This window comes from Nicotiana tabacum, chromosome 5 (assembly GCF_000715075.1).
Source record: "Nicotiana tabacum cultivar K326 chromosome 5, ASM71507v2, whole genome shotgun sequence".
Taxonomy (NCBI): domain Eukaryota; kingdom Viridiplantae; phylum Streptophyta; class Magnoliopsida; order Solanales; family Solanaceae; genus Nicotiana; species Nicotiana tabacum.
The window spans coordinates 17,508,133-17,522,497 of NC_134084.1; the positions used below are offsets into that span (position 1 = coordinate 17,508,133).

General features: G+C 30.8%; 1 protein-coding gene and 1 long non-coding RNA gene across 2 annotated transcripts; both read left to right on the plus strand.

Annotated features, from left to right (window-relative positions):
- The first annotated feature begins 442 nt into the window (after positions 1–442).
- Positions 443–2,372, plus strand: LOC142181104 (uncharacterized). The gene is made up of 3 exons (XR_012709399.1): positions 443–632; positions 1,179–1,235; positions 2,084–2,372. It is a non-coding gene; the product is annotated as an uncharacterized LOC142181104 (long non-coding RNA).
- A 6,483-nt stretch (positions 2,373–8,855) lies between these two features.
- Positions 8,856–14,124, plus strand: LOC107823331 (B3 domain-containing protein REM14-like). Its single transcript, XM_075252760.1, has 9 exons — positions 8,856–8,933; positions 9,121–9,421; positions 10,655–10,788; positions 11,109–11,337; positions 11,610–11,788; positions 11,896–12,141; positions 12,600–12,710; positions 13,667–13,750; positions 13,834–14,124. Exons 1-9 carry the CDS (start codon positions 8,856–8,858, stop codon positions 14,122–14,124), a joined length of 1,653 nt encoding a protein of 550 aa, XP_075108861.1.
- Positions 14,125–14,365: the final 241 nt, after the last annotated feature.

The window sequence follows — 14,365 nt, forward strand, 5'->3', positions numbered from 1 at the left end:
TACACCTTGTGTATTCGGCGTTATCATGCTGTAAATGAGATAATTCAATAGGAAGATAATTTCTATGAGATATTTAAATGATGCGATAGTTATACGTTAAGATTGGAAGTCATTTGATTTGTGAATAAAAATTCGAAAAATATCGCGCGCAAGTTACGGGTTTAAATTTCAGTGGAATTTGGATAAAATGTTGATGACCTTTTCTCTCAATATACTAGGAGTTATGGTGTGTTATACCTACAAAATCGAAGGTCTATGAGTCTAGTTTCCAACACAATAAACCGTTCGCTAATACGACTTTGGAGTAGAGAGATATTAATATTTTCGTACAGGGGTGCACACTATTACGGGAACAGTGTGCCTAGTCGGGTTTAGTCAAAATTTCTTTATTTAAGTCAATTTTTAAAACAGAACCCCTACATTTTATCCTCTCCAAAACAGAACCAAAAACCTAGGGATTTCCTCTCAAACTTCTCCCATCCATCTAGCCAAGCATAACAACTATTTAGTCATCCTCAAGATGGAGAACACCATGGTAGCTTCGGAATCGTGAATTCTTCGGTGTTTCACTTTTCATAGCAAGACTCCGCCTTGAAGTAATTTCGAATTTTGAGTAATTCTGGTCACATAAGGTATGATTTAACTTCCTCTTTGATCTTTGTAAACTTCTACCATAAGAACAAAGTTTCTTGCAACATGGGACCTAATCTGCGTCAGATTATCAACTGAATCTATCCGTTTTCTAGTCCCAATAATAGGATTAGTCTTATTACAACTCATCCTTTGAAGACATGAAACGTTCATTAACTATGTTTGTTTACTTGTGCAGATTAATAAATTAGTAAACCACATGTTTCTTTTTGCTCATAAAATTATAAAACTTTCCCCATCTAAGAACTACTTATTAAAATGTTCATACTTGGAATGTACTACTTACTACTGTTTTGTTGGGGCTGTTCTATATGGATTTATTGTGTTGTTTGGATATGTGAAGACATGTATGGAATCATGTCAATGAGGAGATGTAGTAAAGTAAAATTTGGTGGTGTGTTGGGGGAAAATTAATCTACAAAAGAGTCTACAAATTCATGGCCACAAGTTGTTCGCGTAAATGTCTAAATGAAGAATTATTTAAGCTATGAGCTTGAATTTGATTTTGAATGGTTTGTATTATGTAGGAAATCATTCCTAAGGCTTTTGAGGTCTTGGAAACAGTATATAACTCCATCGACAAGGTATGTAGGGCTTTCGCTATACTTTTGGCATGACTAGAATTCGAATAAACGTTTATCGAATTGTCTCGTCGGATTCGAGTTATTTCACCTTCAACTTATAAAGATGCTTAGACCTGATCTTTTCTCATAGATTGCTTACTCTAGAGGATATCTATGAATTCTCGGATTTCCTTGTTCCTTGCTTAAAAAGAACTAGAGCCTTTTTACTCGTTCTCTTTTCGACGTTCATATAAATCATGAATAAGTAACGTTTACTTCAAAGGTACTCATAATACACAACTCTCATGTTCTTAGTACTTGTTGGCTCGTAGTTGAAAATTAAATATTTTTAGCCACAACCATGATAGTCGGGGAATAATGATGATAGGCCACTTCGACTCTTCTTAGAATACGTCTTTTAAGGTTGGTTTCGCATTGCACCTATATAATTTATGATTTAGTATATGTATGTATTTACTTTCATTACCGAGCCGCATTATAGACGGCCGGGTATGACACATATTGTGTAACCACTGATCAGTTGGGATTACCGAGCTTCACGTGGCCGGGTACGATTCTACCGAGCCTTTATTATGGCCGGGTATGTTATGGATATTATAGCCCCACAGAGGGATTTATTATTATATAATGTGATATATTATAAGTAGCGATAGTGAACGATGGTGTCACGAGCATACATTTATATCCATGTTGAATTTTAGTTTCTTACCGAGGCTAGTTTCAGAATACAAATTATCTCTATGTCTCTTCTCTTGTTAATTACATTTTTCATGTTACACTTGTCGCCCTACATATTCAGTACATATTTCGTACTGACGCATTTTTATGCGTTGTGTTCATGCCCACAGGTTCGAATAGACAGAGTGGCGTGCCTCCTCAGTAGGACCCCCAGGATCAGCGTTGGGTTTCGCACTCCACTTCTTCGGAGTTGTTGACTTTGAGTCCATAGGTACTATTACAGATGTATATGTGTGGTTTTGGGCATGTCGGGGGCTTTGTCCCGCCCTGTTGAGATTGTCTTACACTCTTAGAGGCTTGCAGACTAGCGGTCATTGTATATATATATTTTTCGTATCGCCCTATCGGCCTTCTGGATAGCTGTTATACTGTTGTTACAGCCTTGTTGGCCTAGTTTATATATATATATATATATATATGTCGTGTTGGGCTCTTCTGCCTGCAGGTTATTATATTTCGGATCATATCTCATGGTTGGTTCGCTCGGGCCTTCGGGCATCGGGTGCCAGCCACACCTCCCAAGGTTGGGGTGTGACACGATGACTTCAACATTGCTCTCTTTGATTAATGAAGCTAAAGCAAATATATTGAGGACTTCCATTTGGATTATTATATATATATATATATTAAAGTAAGAAAGTTACCATATATAATTGACATTATGGTTAAGCCAAGTGGCAAGCTAATAAATATCAATAATATATGGTAACTTTATTCTATATTTGACTATTTCAGTTAAATACAAATATAATATAATATATATATATATATATATATATACGGAATTTAAATTAAAAGATAATTTTGAATTTATAGATAAAGGTCTAAAATTCGAATTTAAATTAATAATAAAATTTATCTTTTTTTATCATGTTATCATATTTAATTCGGTTAATGATCATATGCAATCATGTCAGGAACTTTTGTTATTTTTTATAATTATTTAAATACTACTTTGCCTATAGCAAAACAAAAAAATTACTCCTTATAGCTATAAAACTCTTTCACATTTAAAATCCTATAAGTATAGTTCTTTGAAACACTGTAGCTAGATTTGAATAAAATAAAATTCTTTTAAAATAAATATAATATATATGGTACACGTCTATGTTTATTTAAATAACAAAAAAGAGATTACAAAACCAAATAAAAGTTTACTTACATATATAATAAAGTAAACATACATGCTGGAGAAAGAAACAACACAAAATCAGTCAATATTAAAAAAAAAAGTTGTTTCTTTTTTCTTCTTGAAGAATATTTGTTTGAAGAGTCAATTTGCATAAATGGACGTCAAACAAATAACAAAACTTTGGTTATACAATTGATATCATTAATTTTAATTTAGCACATTCAATGAATTGAAGGGTATAAGCTGAAACCCCTTCATTTAGTTGTAGTCAAGTCAATATTGCAAGGGTATAATCTTTTTTTTGTTGTTGAAGAATATTAGTTTTGAATCATTAGATTATGTGAAAGGTTTTTTTGTACAAACTCAACAAGAGATAAATTGATTTCTAATTGATAGTTGTATAACGACTTTTAAATGTAACAAAGAGTATATATAAAGATAAATTAGTATGACGTGAAACATATATATATATTAAAGCAAGAAAGTTACCATATATAATTGACATTATGATTAAGCCAAGTGGCAAGCTAATAAATATCAATAATATATGGTAACTTTATTCTATATTTGACTATGTTAAATATATATATATATATACATATATATATATATATATATATATATATATATATATATATATATATATATATATATATATATATATATATATACACAGAATTTGAATTAAAAGATAATTTTGAATTTATAAATAAAGTTCTAAAATTCGAATTTAAATTAAAAATAAAATCTATCTTTTTTTTTATCATGTTATCATATTTAATTCGGTTAATGATCATATGCAATCATGTCAGGAACTTTTGTTATTTTTTATAATTATTTAAATACTACTTTGCCTCTAGCAAAAAAAAAAAACTACACCTTATAACTATAAAACTCTTTCACATTTAAAATCCTATAAGTATAGTTCTTTGAAACACTGTAGCTAGATTTGAATAAAATGAAATTCTTTTAAAATAAATATAATATATAGGGTACACGTCTATGTTTATCTAAATAACAAAAAAGAGTTTAAAAAACCAAATAAAAGTTTACTTACATATATAATAAAGTAAACATACATGCTGGAGGAAGAAACAACACAAAATCAATCAATATTAAAAAAAAAATTGTTTCTTTTTTCTTCTTGAAGAATATTTTTTTGAAGAGTCAATTTGCATAAATGAACATCAAACAAATAACAAAACTTTGGCTATACAATTGCTATCATTAATTTCAATTTAGCATATTCAAGGAATTGAACGGTATAAGCTGAAACCCCTTCATTTAGCTGTAGTCAAGCCAATATTGCAAGGGTATAATATTTTTTTCGTTGAAGAGTATTAGTTTTGAATCATTAGATTATGTGAAAGTTTTTTTTTGTTCAAACTCAACAAGAGATAAATTGATTTCTAATTGATAGTTTTATAGCGACTTTTAAGTGTAACAAAGAGTATATATAAAGAAAAAAATAGTATGACGTGAAATATTTTTTTTTAAATGTAAACAAATTATTTCAAAAAATCTCATTACTTTTTTTAATTCAAAGATAATAACAAGACAAGATATTTTTGAACATTAGTAGGGAGTTTTAAAATTATTATGATAGAAGTTATATCATGGATAAACTCAAAAAACGAAATCTTATGGAGTATTTACAAAATATTCGGCCATATTTATTGTTTACTTTTTATAGATAATATATCGATAGCACACAATTATACACATATTATATATGGATTATATATAAATTACACATCATTCAATTTTTTAATTTAAGTTATTGGGTAAGCACCTATTTAGCTGATTAGATAAAGCCAAAAGAAAAATATGAAATAATTTCAAGTAAAGACTAAAAATATAATTAAAGTTCATATGTAGACAATTTTTATTATAAATCATCCTTTTATAGTGAAATAAATTAATTTTTTGTAACAACAGAAATAATGACATAAAAATAAGATAAAAGAAAAAATATTGAAAAAAATATTAGAAAGATCTAAAAATGAGAAATAAAAGATGACAGCAAATTTCTTTTTATGTTTCATCTTTGCTGAGTATAAAAAATTGGAAAGTTAATCTCATCGATTTCAAATATTTTTTTTCAACTCAAATACATAGATTATAAGATAAGGATATCTTCGAATATTTTTTTTAAAATTTACATTATGTGTCATTTTTAAAAAATCACTATTACTAACAAACTCATATGATATTTGAATTTGAATTGGAATGCAATTTGAGTAGTTTGCATTGAGGTTAAGCCAAGTATGGTGTCGAAAGATAAACTAATTGACAATTTTAAGACAATATATGCAATGTTTTATAATAATAATCAACTAATTTAACATTTAATGATTCAAAGAACAAAATTTTGTATATATAGGATATTAAAAATTTAAATTTTGGGGCTAGAGATATCGATAAACTTAAAGTGGAGTCATACTGAAATAAATCCGGCCAAAGAATCATTTAAATTTTTAGATAGTCGATTAAAGTGAATTTTAAATTAAAGATAATATCTTCACTTGCATCATTATAAAGATATCTATTATTATAATATATATAACGTTTTAAAAATTGAAATTTCAAAATAGAAATATTTTTTGAAAGATAAAAGCATACCAACTAAGAGTTCAAGTCATAGTATAAGAGTCACGTCGTAATCAAAGAATCGTTTATATCGTGTCAACCTTTGTGCTTTGCCATAAATATGAGTTATTATTTCACTTTGTGGCTATTTTTAGGTTCCAATGACACCTATGAGAATAGTGCAAAAATAAAATTATCAGTATGAGAATTGAGAAAATGTTAGTCTTTTTTCATGTAGTATTTCTTAATTAATATCTGACGATTATCTATAATTATTTAGAAGGTCTAAATGTTAAGGTTATTTACATATAATTCAAATAACTCAGATATTTAATATGGTTAATGTCAAATATTAAAATGGAGTAAAACAAATAACAAATTCACTAGCTAAAGAATTTTTTATATTTTTAGATAGCCAACTAAAATGAGTTTTGAATTAAGAATAATATTTTCAACTACATTATTATAAAAATAATTATTATTGAAAAATAATGTTTTAGGAACTGAAATTTTAAGAAAGAAATATTTTTTAAGAGATATCAACACACCAAATAAGAGTTCAAGTAGTAGTAAAAGAGTTAAGTCTTATCCAAAGAGTCATTCATTGTCTCAACATTTGATTGTTTTGCCATAAATATAAGTTTATTTTGCTTCCGGACTATTTTTAGGATTCAATGACACCGGCAAGAATGACATCAAAAAAGAAAAATAGAAGAAATTGTTAAATTTTTTCATGTAGTTAATATCCAATGATTATCTATATTTACTGAGAAAGTGTAATTTTAAGATTATTTACATATAATTCAAATAACTTAAATATTTGACATGATTAGTGTTCGCGCATCCGCGCGGGTACTATTACTAGTTATAACATTAAAAACCAGTTTCCTCATTGTCTAGAAACACAACTCCATCATCCATTGCTGGAAATTTACTTGATACCGTGAATGTTTCTGCACAAGGAACCCAGCCTTTAACAGTAAGTTTCAAATTCATTCTTTCTCATGCACGTGGAGTTTGTTCTTCTTTTTCTTTTCTCTTTGGAGTGTTTTTTTTTTGCTATGAAACGTAGCTCTTGATATATTTAAAACATGAAAGTTAACAGAGTACACAGCAGATGGAACTGAAGATGGATCGGGTTACATAAAATCTAATAACGGTAAACTAAAGTTGGGTGAGTTATCAAAAACTAGAACATCTTGATAGTGGGATTCCCCAGTTACAAAGACAAAAACTTCAGCTCTAGAGCTGAAGTTACCCAGTTACAACACAAAAATTACAACACAAAAACTTCAGCTCTAGAGCTGAATTTTCCCAGTTACAAAACAAAAACTTCAGCTCTAGAGCTAAACTTCAGGTCCGACTAGTAGAATGCTAAAGTTTTGCGTGATTGTCTTTGCTACTTCAGCCCCGTGTGCTGAAGTTATGCGAAAAAACGGGTATATTTATAAATGTTTTTGCAAAGCGAACATAAATTAAAATGTGACACAAAAAGTGGGTATATATGTAAATGTCCCGGTTAAGAGTTACTACTAGGCTTGGATCAGAGTTATGTGTAAATATAGGCTCTAGTAGCGTAGATCGGTAATGATTAATTTTGCATGGAGGGGAAGACGGCCAGCAACGCTGTTTCACTTTCCAAGGATTACATTCCAGAAGTAGAAAGTTTACCACCTTGCAAAAATGTGTTAAGTAATTATGTATAATGTAAATTTACAAGAACTAATAACGATACTTGTACATCTCATTATGTCAAAAACATAATACACGATAAATAATCTTGAAATAAAAGTGTACATATACTCAGCGGCGGAGTTCGACTTAGCACAGTAATTACTTTTATCCTAACTCTATATTTGTCTTATAAAATTATTAAATTATACATAAATTATTAATTTAGAACCTAACAACTTAAAAGAATTAGAATATTAATCCCATAAATTTCAAATTCTGGCCCCGTCTATGAATATAATGATACTTCCAAATGAACTAAATATATCTCATATGGTAAAAAATTTCACCGTAGGTTTGACTGTTTGAGTGATTTATAGTCTGTTTGGTCAAGTTTTTTTTTTTGGGCCAAAAATATTTTTTTTATATATAAATTGAGGTGTTTGGCCAAGCTTTTAGAAGGAAAAAATGTAATTTGGGGAGAAGGAAGCAATTTTTCAGAAGAAGAAAAAGTAGTTTTTCTCCAAAAGCACTTTTTTGAGAAACACTTTTGAGTAAAATACATTGAAAATAGTTTTTAAAAGCTTGGTCAAACACTAATTAGTGCTCAAAAGTACTTTTCAAATTAATTACTTTTAAGAAAAGCACTTCTCAAAATAATTAAGCTGATTTTAAAAGCTTGGTCAAACATACTATTAGACAGCTATTGCATGTTTCTTCCATCGTAATTTATATGAGTGGTCCAACATGAATACTTCGTATTACTTTTTTATATTTAGAAAATATTTAATTTCATTTCTCGTTTTATTTTTAATGCGATAATCTATAAGCTCATAAATATTTATGGCCTGTTTTATATCACAAATTTAAAATATATATATATATATATATATATATATATATATATATATATATATATATATATATATATATATATATATTCATGCCGATCAAATACCATCATGTAATTTGAAATGGCTCATATATATGTTTTGAACTATATACGTATTGAACACTTTTTGAAGTGACCTTAAGGGGTCATTTAGTATGATGAATAAGTAAAAATAATTCTAGGATAAAAATTACCGTCTTATTTTTTGTTTGGCAATTAATCCTAAAATAAGTTATCCGAGGATTAAAAATAATATCGGAATAACTTATACCTGGTGGAATAGTAATCTTATGATAAATTATTTCAGCATAAAATAATAAAATTGACAATCCCAAAATTTACTAACATATCAAACAATCAATAAACAATACTATACTAATTTCGGCAGAACTTGTCTTCAAACCAAACGAGGCTTCCTGTGGTTAGTCAATATCCTGATTGAAGTGCAGAGTGCAGACAATTAATGCTTAATTTATTCAATGGTATTTGGTTCCTACTTCCTACATGAAAAGCTGCCTTCTTTATTCTCTCAAGTAGTAATTTTCAAGTTTCCTGTGCAACTATGTAGTGTTATTCTACATTAACCACATCTCCTTAAATGACATCCATGAAAAAAGTTCCTCCAAAGAAATCTCATTTTTTCAAACCAATTCTGCCTGGTTTCAAGAATGGCCTTGTGAGTTATTATATGTACTTTTAATTGTTTCATCTTTCTATATTTTACTCTGCTATATCTATGATATAAAGGTGAAGGAAGGGGAATGTGCGAGACCTTGTAATAGTCTACGGTCCCGTCCTAAAAAAAGATGTGAATCATACTTTGTGACATGGCTATTTTAATTATACATATTTTTGTATTGCAGAAAATTCCTGTAGGTTTCTTAAAGTATCTGAAGGGACATGATAATGTACATGCAATACTGAGAAGGGGTGGTAAGAAGTGGGTGATGAAGGTGAACGGCCGTCGAATGGAAGATGGTTGGACAGAGTTTGCAGAAGAGCATGATTTGCAATTGGGAGATATGTTGGTATTTAGACATGAAGGTAATATGGAGTTTAATGTTTCCATATTTGGTTCAAGTTGTTGTGAGAGAGAATACGCGGCGTATATGCAAGAAGACGAGGATGAAGAGGAGGAGACTCCCAAGAAATTTGATTTGGAAGGTGAAGTTCTTTAGGGCTCATTTGTGATATACATTCCTCAACTTTCTTTTTATCTTTCTGTTATATATTATGGAAATTGTTTTCTTGATTCATAATGCAAATTGTAATGGAAATTTTGTTATACATAAACCTAATGATGCTTATTTTTGTGGCGTTATTTTCTTAAGTGATATTGTGTATAATTAACAAATGCAACAGAAAAAGTAAAGGCTAACATCAGGACATCAGGCAAGGCTTTCCCCAATGCAGAAGCTGCTAATAAGGGCATGCATCTCAGTCCCTCTCATCTCATTTGTACAATCAAACCTTATTGCCTTACAAAGTATTTTCTGGTAAGTTCGCGACTACATTAATACTATGATTGTTACACAGAAGAAAACAAAGAAATCAGGAAAAGAAATGAATTCTTTTCCTGTATGTATAAGCTTATGAGAACAATTATCTCTTTGACAATTTGGAGGTGTAAAACATATATTCAACATATGTATATATATATATACATATTGACTGTTTATTTGCAATTGGTTATAAACTATTTCAGCGCATTCCGAGACAATTTGCACTAGATAACAGACTCAACAACAGGAAATGCACGATAATTATGAGGGACGAGCTAAGGTCATGGACATGTAGTCTGCATACAAACGGAAATACCTACATTGGACGTGGATGGCATGAATTCTGCACTGACAAGTGCTTAAAGGAAGGAGATCGCGTAATGTTTGAGATAGTTTCCAATGGAGAAACACCTATATTTAAATTTCATGGCAAGTTTCTCCTGTTTTCTACTGTTTAATTACTTACATGATGCGACACTAGTTTAACATATATATATATATATATATTGGAAGATCTCTTGATCCAAAACAAAAAAAAAGAAATATGATGTGTCCAAATATCTAGAAAAGGACACTCCTTGCCATCAGAATGAGCAATAACAGATCTTTTCTGCTTCAACTGAATGTTATATTTTTGGTTTAAATTCATTTTCAGTTTAAGTTATGACATTGTTGTTTCAATCTAAAAACTAGATTTGAGAGGAAATCCATCCCACCATCCTGAAGTAAAGAAGAACAATTTTGATGCCAAAAGAATCTCAGATGAAGGTCTGGATATTCAAAGCAAACACTTCTAGTTGTCTGATATAACTTAACTTCATTTTTCATTTCTGATTGTAATGTTTCTTCTTCTATTTTCTTAAGTGATTTTATGTGTAATTAACAAATGCAACAGAAAAACCAAAGGCCAACATCAAGGCATCAGACAAGGCTTTCCCCAATGTAGAAGCTGCTGAAAAGGACAAGCATCTCACTCACTCTCACTTCATTTGTACAATCAGACCTTATTGCCTTTCAAAACATTTTGTGGTAAGTTCACAAGCTGAAAAAAAAACAGAGAAAGAATGGAAAGAAATGAATTCTTTTCCTGTATGTATAGCTTATGAGAACAATTATCTCTTTGACAATTTGAAGGTGTAAAACATACATACATACTCCTTACCTCACAAACCCTCACCTTCGACTCCATATTGAAAAGGCCGGCCATGAAGGGACATCACAACTATATTCCTTTCTGGGAATATCGGGCTTTATATGATCCTGATTAGTGATTAGTATATTTTAATATTCTGGATCCTTACACAAATACATACGTTTATTTGCAGTGGATTAATTATAAACTGTTTCAGGCTGTTCCAAGACAATTCGCGCTGAAAAACAGACTCAACAACAGGAAATGTATGATAATTATAAGGAACGAGCGAAGGTCATGGACATTTAGTCTGTATACAAGCAGCAACAACACCTATTTTGGGCGTGGATGGCGTGAATTCTGCATTGAGAAGTGCTTAAAGGAAGGAGATCGCGTAATGTTTGAGATAATTTCCAATGGTGAAACACCTGTATTTGTATTTCAAGGCAAGTTTCTCTTTCAATCCCTTTGTCTTAAATTTCATCCTGTTTTCTACTGTTTAATTATTTACATAATGCGACACTAGTTGAATATCTAGACTAATTAACTAAGATGAAATGAATTCATAGTTTGGTTCTAATATAAATATGTTGGAAGAACTCTTGATCCAAAATAAACAATAACAGATATTTTCAGCTTCAACATAATGTTCTATTTTTGGTTTTAAATTCATTTTTCAGTTTCAGTTATGACATTGTTGTTTCAATTAAAAAACTAGATTTGAGAGGAAGTCCATCCCTCCATCCTGAAGTAAAGAAGAACTATTTGGATGCTAAAAGAATTAAGACCATGGACGCGACTTCTCCAAAAGTACAAGTACCTGCTTCAACATCTGCTGATGCTAACCCTCATTTTATATCTACTATTAAACCTTACACCATCAAACATCATGTTTTGGTAAGTGATTTGAACAACTTTCAATAAAAACCTTATCTAATGGAATAGTAGGTTTTTTCATGTGATAACGCGGCATTGATCTATATATTGGGATAAAATTTGAGCAGTATCTTCCATTGGCTTTTGTGAAATCAAATGGCTTGATGAATAGACACTGTGAGATGATTCTTGTCAATGAAAAACGGAGATCATGGTCAGTGCAGCTAGGGCAAATGGGACATCACTTTGGAATTAAAAGGGGATGGCGAGAGTTCGTACGAGCAAATGGTGTTCAAGTAGGAGATATTTATAAGTTTGAACTCATCAACAATGGCACAATACCTATAACGCATTTCCATTGTGAGTATATATATGTTGTTGTTTTTCATTATTTACTTTTTCTAGCCATATACATAGATTATATATTTATTATATATAACTATACACATATAATACATAAATTATGCATATATGGATGTGCGGCTATTTGAGTTAATTCTTCATTAGAATACAGAAGTTGTTATAGAACCAAATTTTTTTTTTTTTTACTGAGATTATAAAATGTTAGTATGTTAACTTTTAAAGATATACACAAAATCTTAAATGTTTCAAATAGTGTCGATTGTACTTTGGTATTTCAAAGATACATATAATATTTTGATATTTTATTGTGTGTCAAATTTCCTAACAATTGCTTTATGATGAAAATTTTCCATATAAAAGATCTACCAGCTTAGACTTCTATGATCCTAGCTATAATGGTTTTATACAATCAACTCCTTGAAATTTCAAATAATAACTAAAGGCAATATTTTGTTTTTAAAAATTGTAGGTATATATTCTGGTAAGGATGCCAAGAATCACACCCTCAGAAGCCATTGACAAGATACAGAAGCTGTTGGTGATGGGCAAGGAAACAGGCACTGAAGCAAGTGAATACAATGTTTTTGGATTTTGTACATGTTGCTAAATCTTAAAACAACAACTACTTTCTGTATGATGTATTCTACTTTTGTAGTTTTGAAAATATCCTTGCATACATGACTAGCAATTAGATTAAGGTAGCCTTTTTGGATTCTTGCCCGTTGTAACCAAACCAGAAAATTAAGGAACAGAAATTGACTGCCCGTGGTCTCCTCGGGCTTTGGTCTAGGGGTACGAATGTAACATGTAAATGTGTTGTAGACAAGAGTCTTGTGTTTAAGTGGAGAAAAGTAAAAAAACAGATTTATTATCAGATGAGTTTTGAACTATATGCCATTGACCCTTAGCTGGTAAAAAAAAAACCGTAATACAGAATTCTTGTGGAGAATTCTTATTTCAAGCTATTTCCCGAAGTATGATTTATTAGTTGATACATGGAATGCAAATTAGCTACTATTTCTGTTCTTTATGCAAAGTTCCAAAAATTAGAAATTTCTACTATCGCAAATAACTTTAATCCTCATTAATGTCTCAAGTTCAGTTATTTGATGGGTGGAATTTGGAAGGGGTATTAATTGGGGGATTAGATTGATGTGTAATCAATATAGGCTCTAGTAATGGTAATGAATATAATGATTGGTTTTGCATGGAAAGGGAGACGCCAGCAATATTGTTTCTCTTTCCAAGAAAAACTTTACCAGAAGTAGAAGTTATATCTTTCCAAATTAATCAGTCCATTGTGCAGTGACTAGAGTTCCTTGGGGAGTGTTTACTGTATCACAAGTGTTGTCACTTGTGTAACTTCTACTACCGTATTTTTAAGACTTAGGGGTCGGTTGGTTTGAGTATAGCAAGATTTAATCTAAAATCTCTCGTAAGATAACATAGTGTTCAATTGAGCCGTTGAGATACATGAATAATTAATCATAAGATACACTCTTAAAAAATTCTCTCTCTAGAAAATTCTCTCTCTAGAAAATTCTCTCCCCACTGACTGGTTTCTCCAAGCGGCGGTTACGTTTGGCAGGAACGGTGGTTGTCAATGGCGAAGGGCAAAAGGTAATGGACCAGGACGGCCAAGGAAGACACTAATACTAGTTCTCGGAAGTTCGCTAACAACAACCAAATCTCCAACAACATAGTTAGTCTCTCAGAAAACACAGGCGGCTGCACCATTGGTAGCTCCAGTGGTGGATCAACAAAATGGAAGGAACGACAATGGTAATTTCTCTCAATCTGATAATTATCTGACACATCTAGTAGAATTGGACAGTAGATTGCCTAAGAATGATAGTGGAATGAACAAAGTATTGAGTGAATGTGGGGTTTCATCTTCGAATGTATCGACTATGGTGCAACCACAACTAAATGCACATGTAGATGAAAATCCGCAGAAATCGATGGCTAACAAAGATCCAGTAGCTCTGGCGTAGGTTAATTTGTTTGCTAAAAATCGGATGGCGTCAAACGGCCTTGCTCTATCTTACATTCCACCGACGATTGTGGATAGTAATGTGATTATTCAATTAGATCCCATGGAGACCGCGAAAGAGGTTGATAAGTGGAAGCACTCTCTGATTGTTGCAGTAATAGGCGAAATTTCAGGGTATAATCATATGAAAAGATTCATCAACTAGAATTGGTCAAAAGCCCCATGCTCTGAACTGTTATGGC

Bases quoted from the DNA above. Each gene is read 5' to 3' on its own strand.
- LOC107823331 (XM_075252760.1), top strand. From the start codon at position 8,856: ATGACATCCATGAAAAAAGTTCCTCCAAAGAAATCTCATTTTTTCAAA. The intron at 11,789-11,895 runs GTAAGTGATTTG...AAATTTGAGCAG, and splicing joins CCATCAAACATCATGTTTTG to TATCTTCCATTGGCTTTTGT. The intron at 12,711-13,666 runs GTTTTTGGATTT...TTCTCTCTCTAG, and splicing joins CTGAAGCAAGTGAATACAAT to AAAATTCTCTCCCCACTGAC.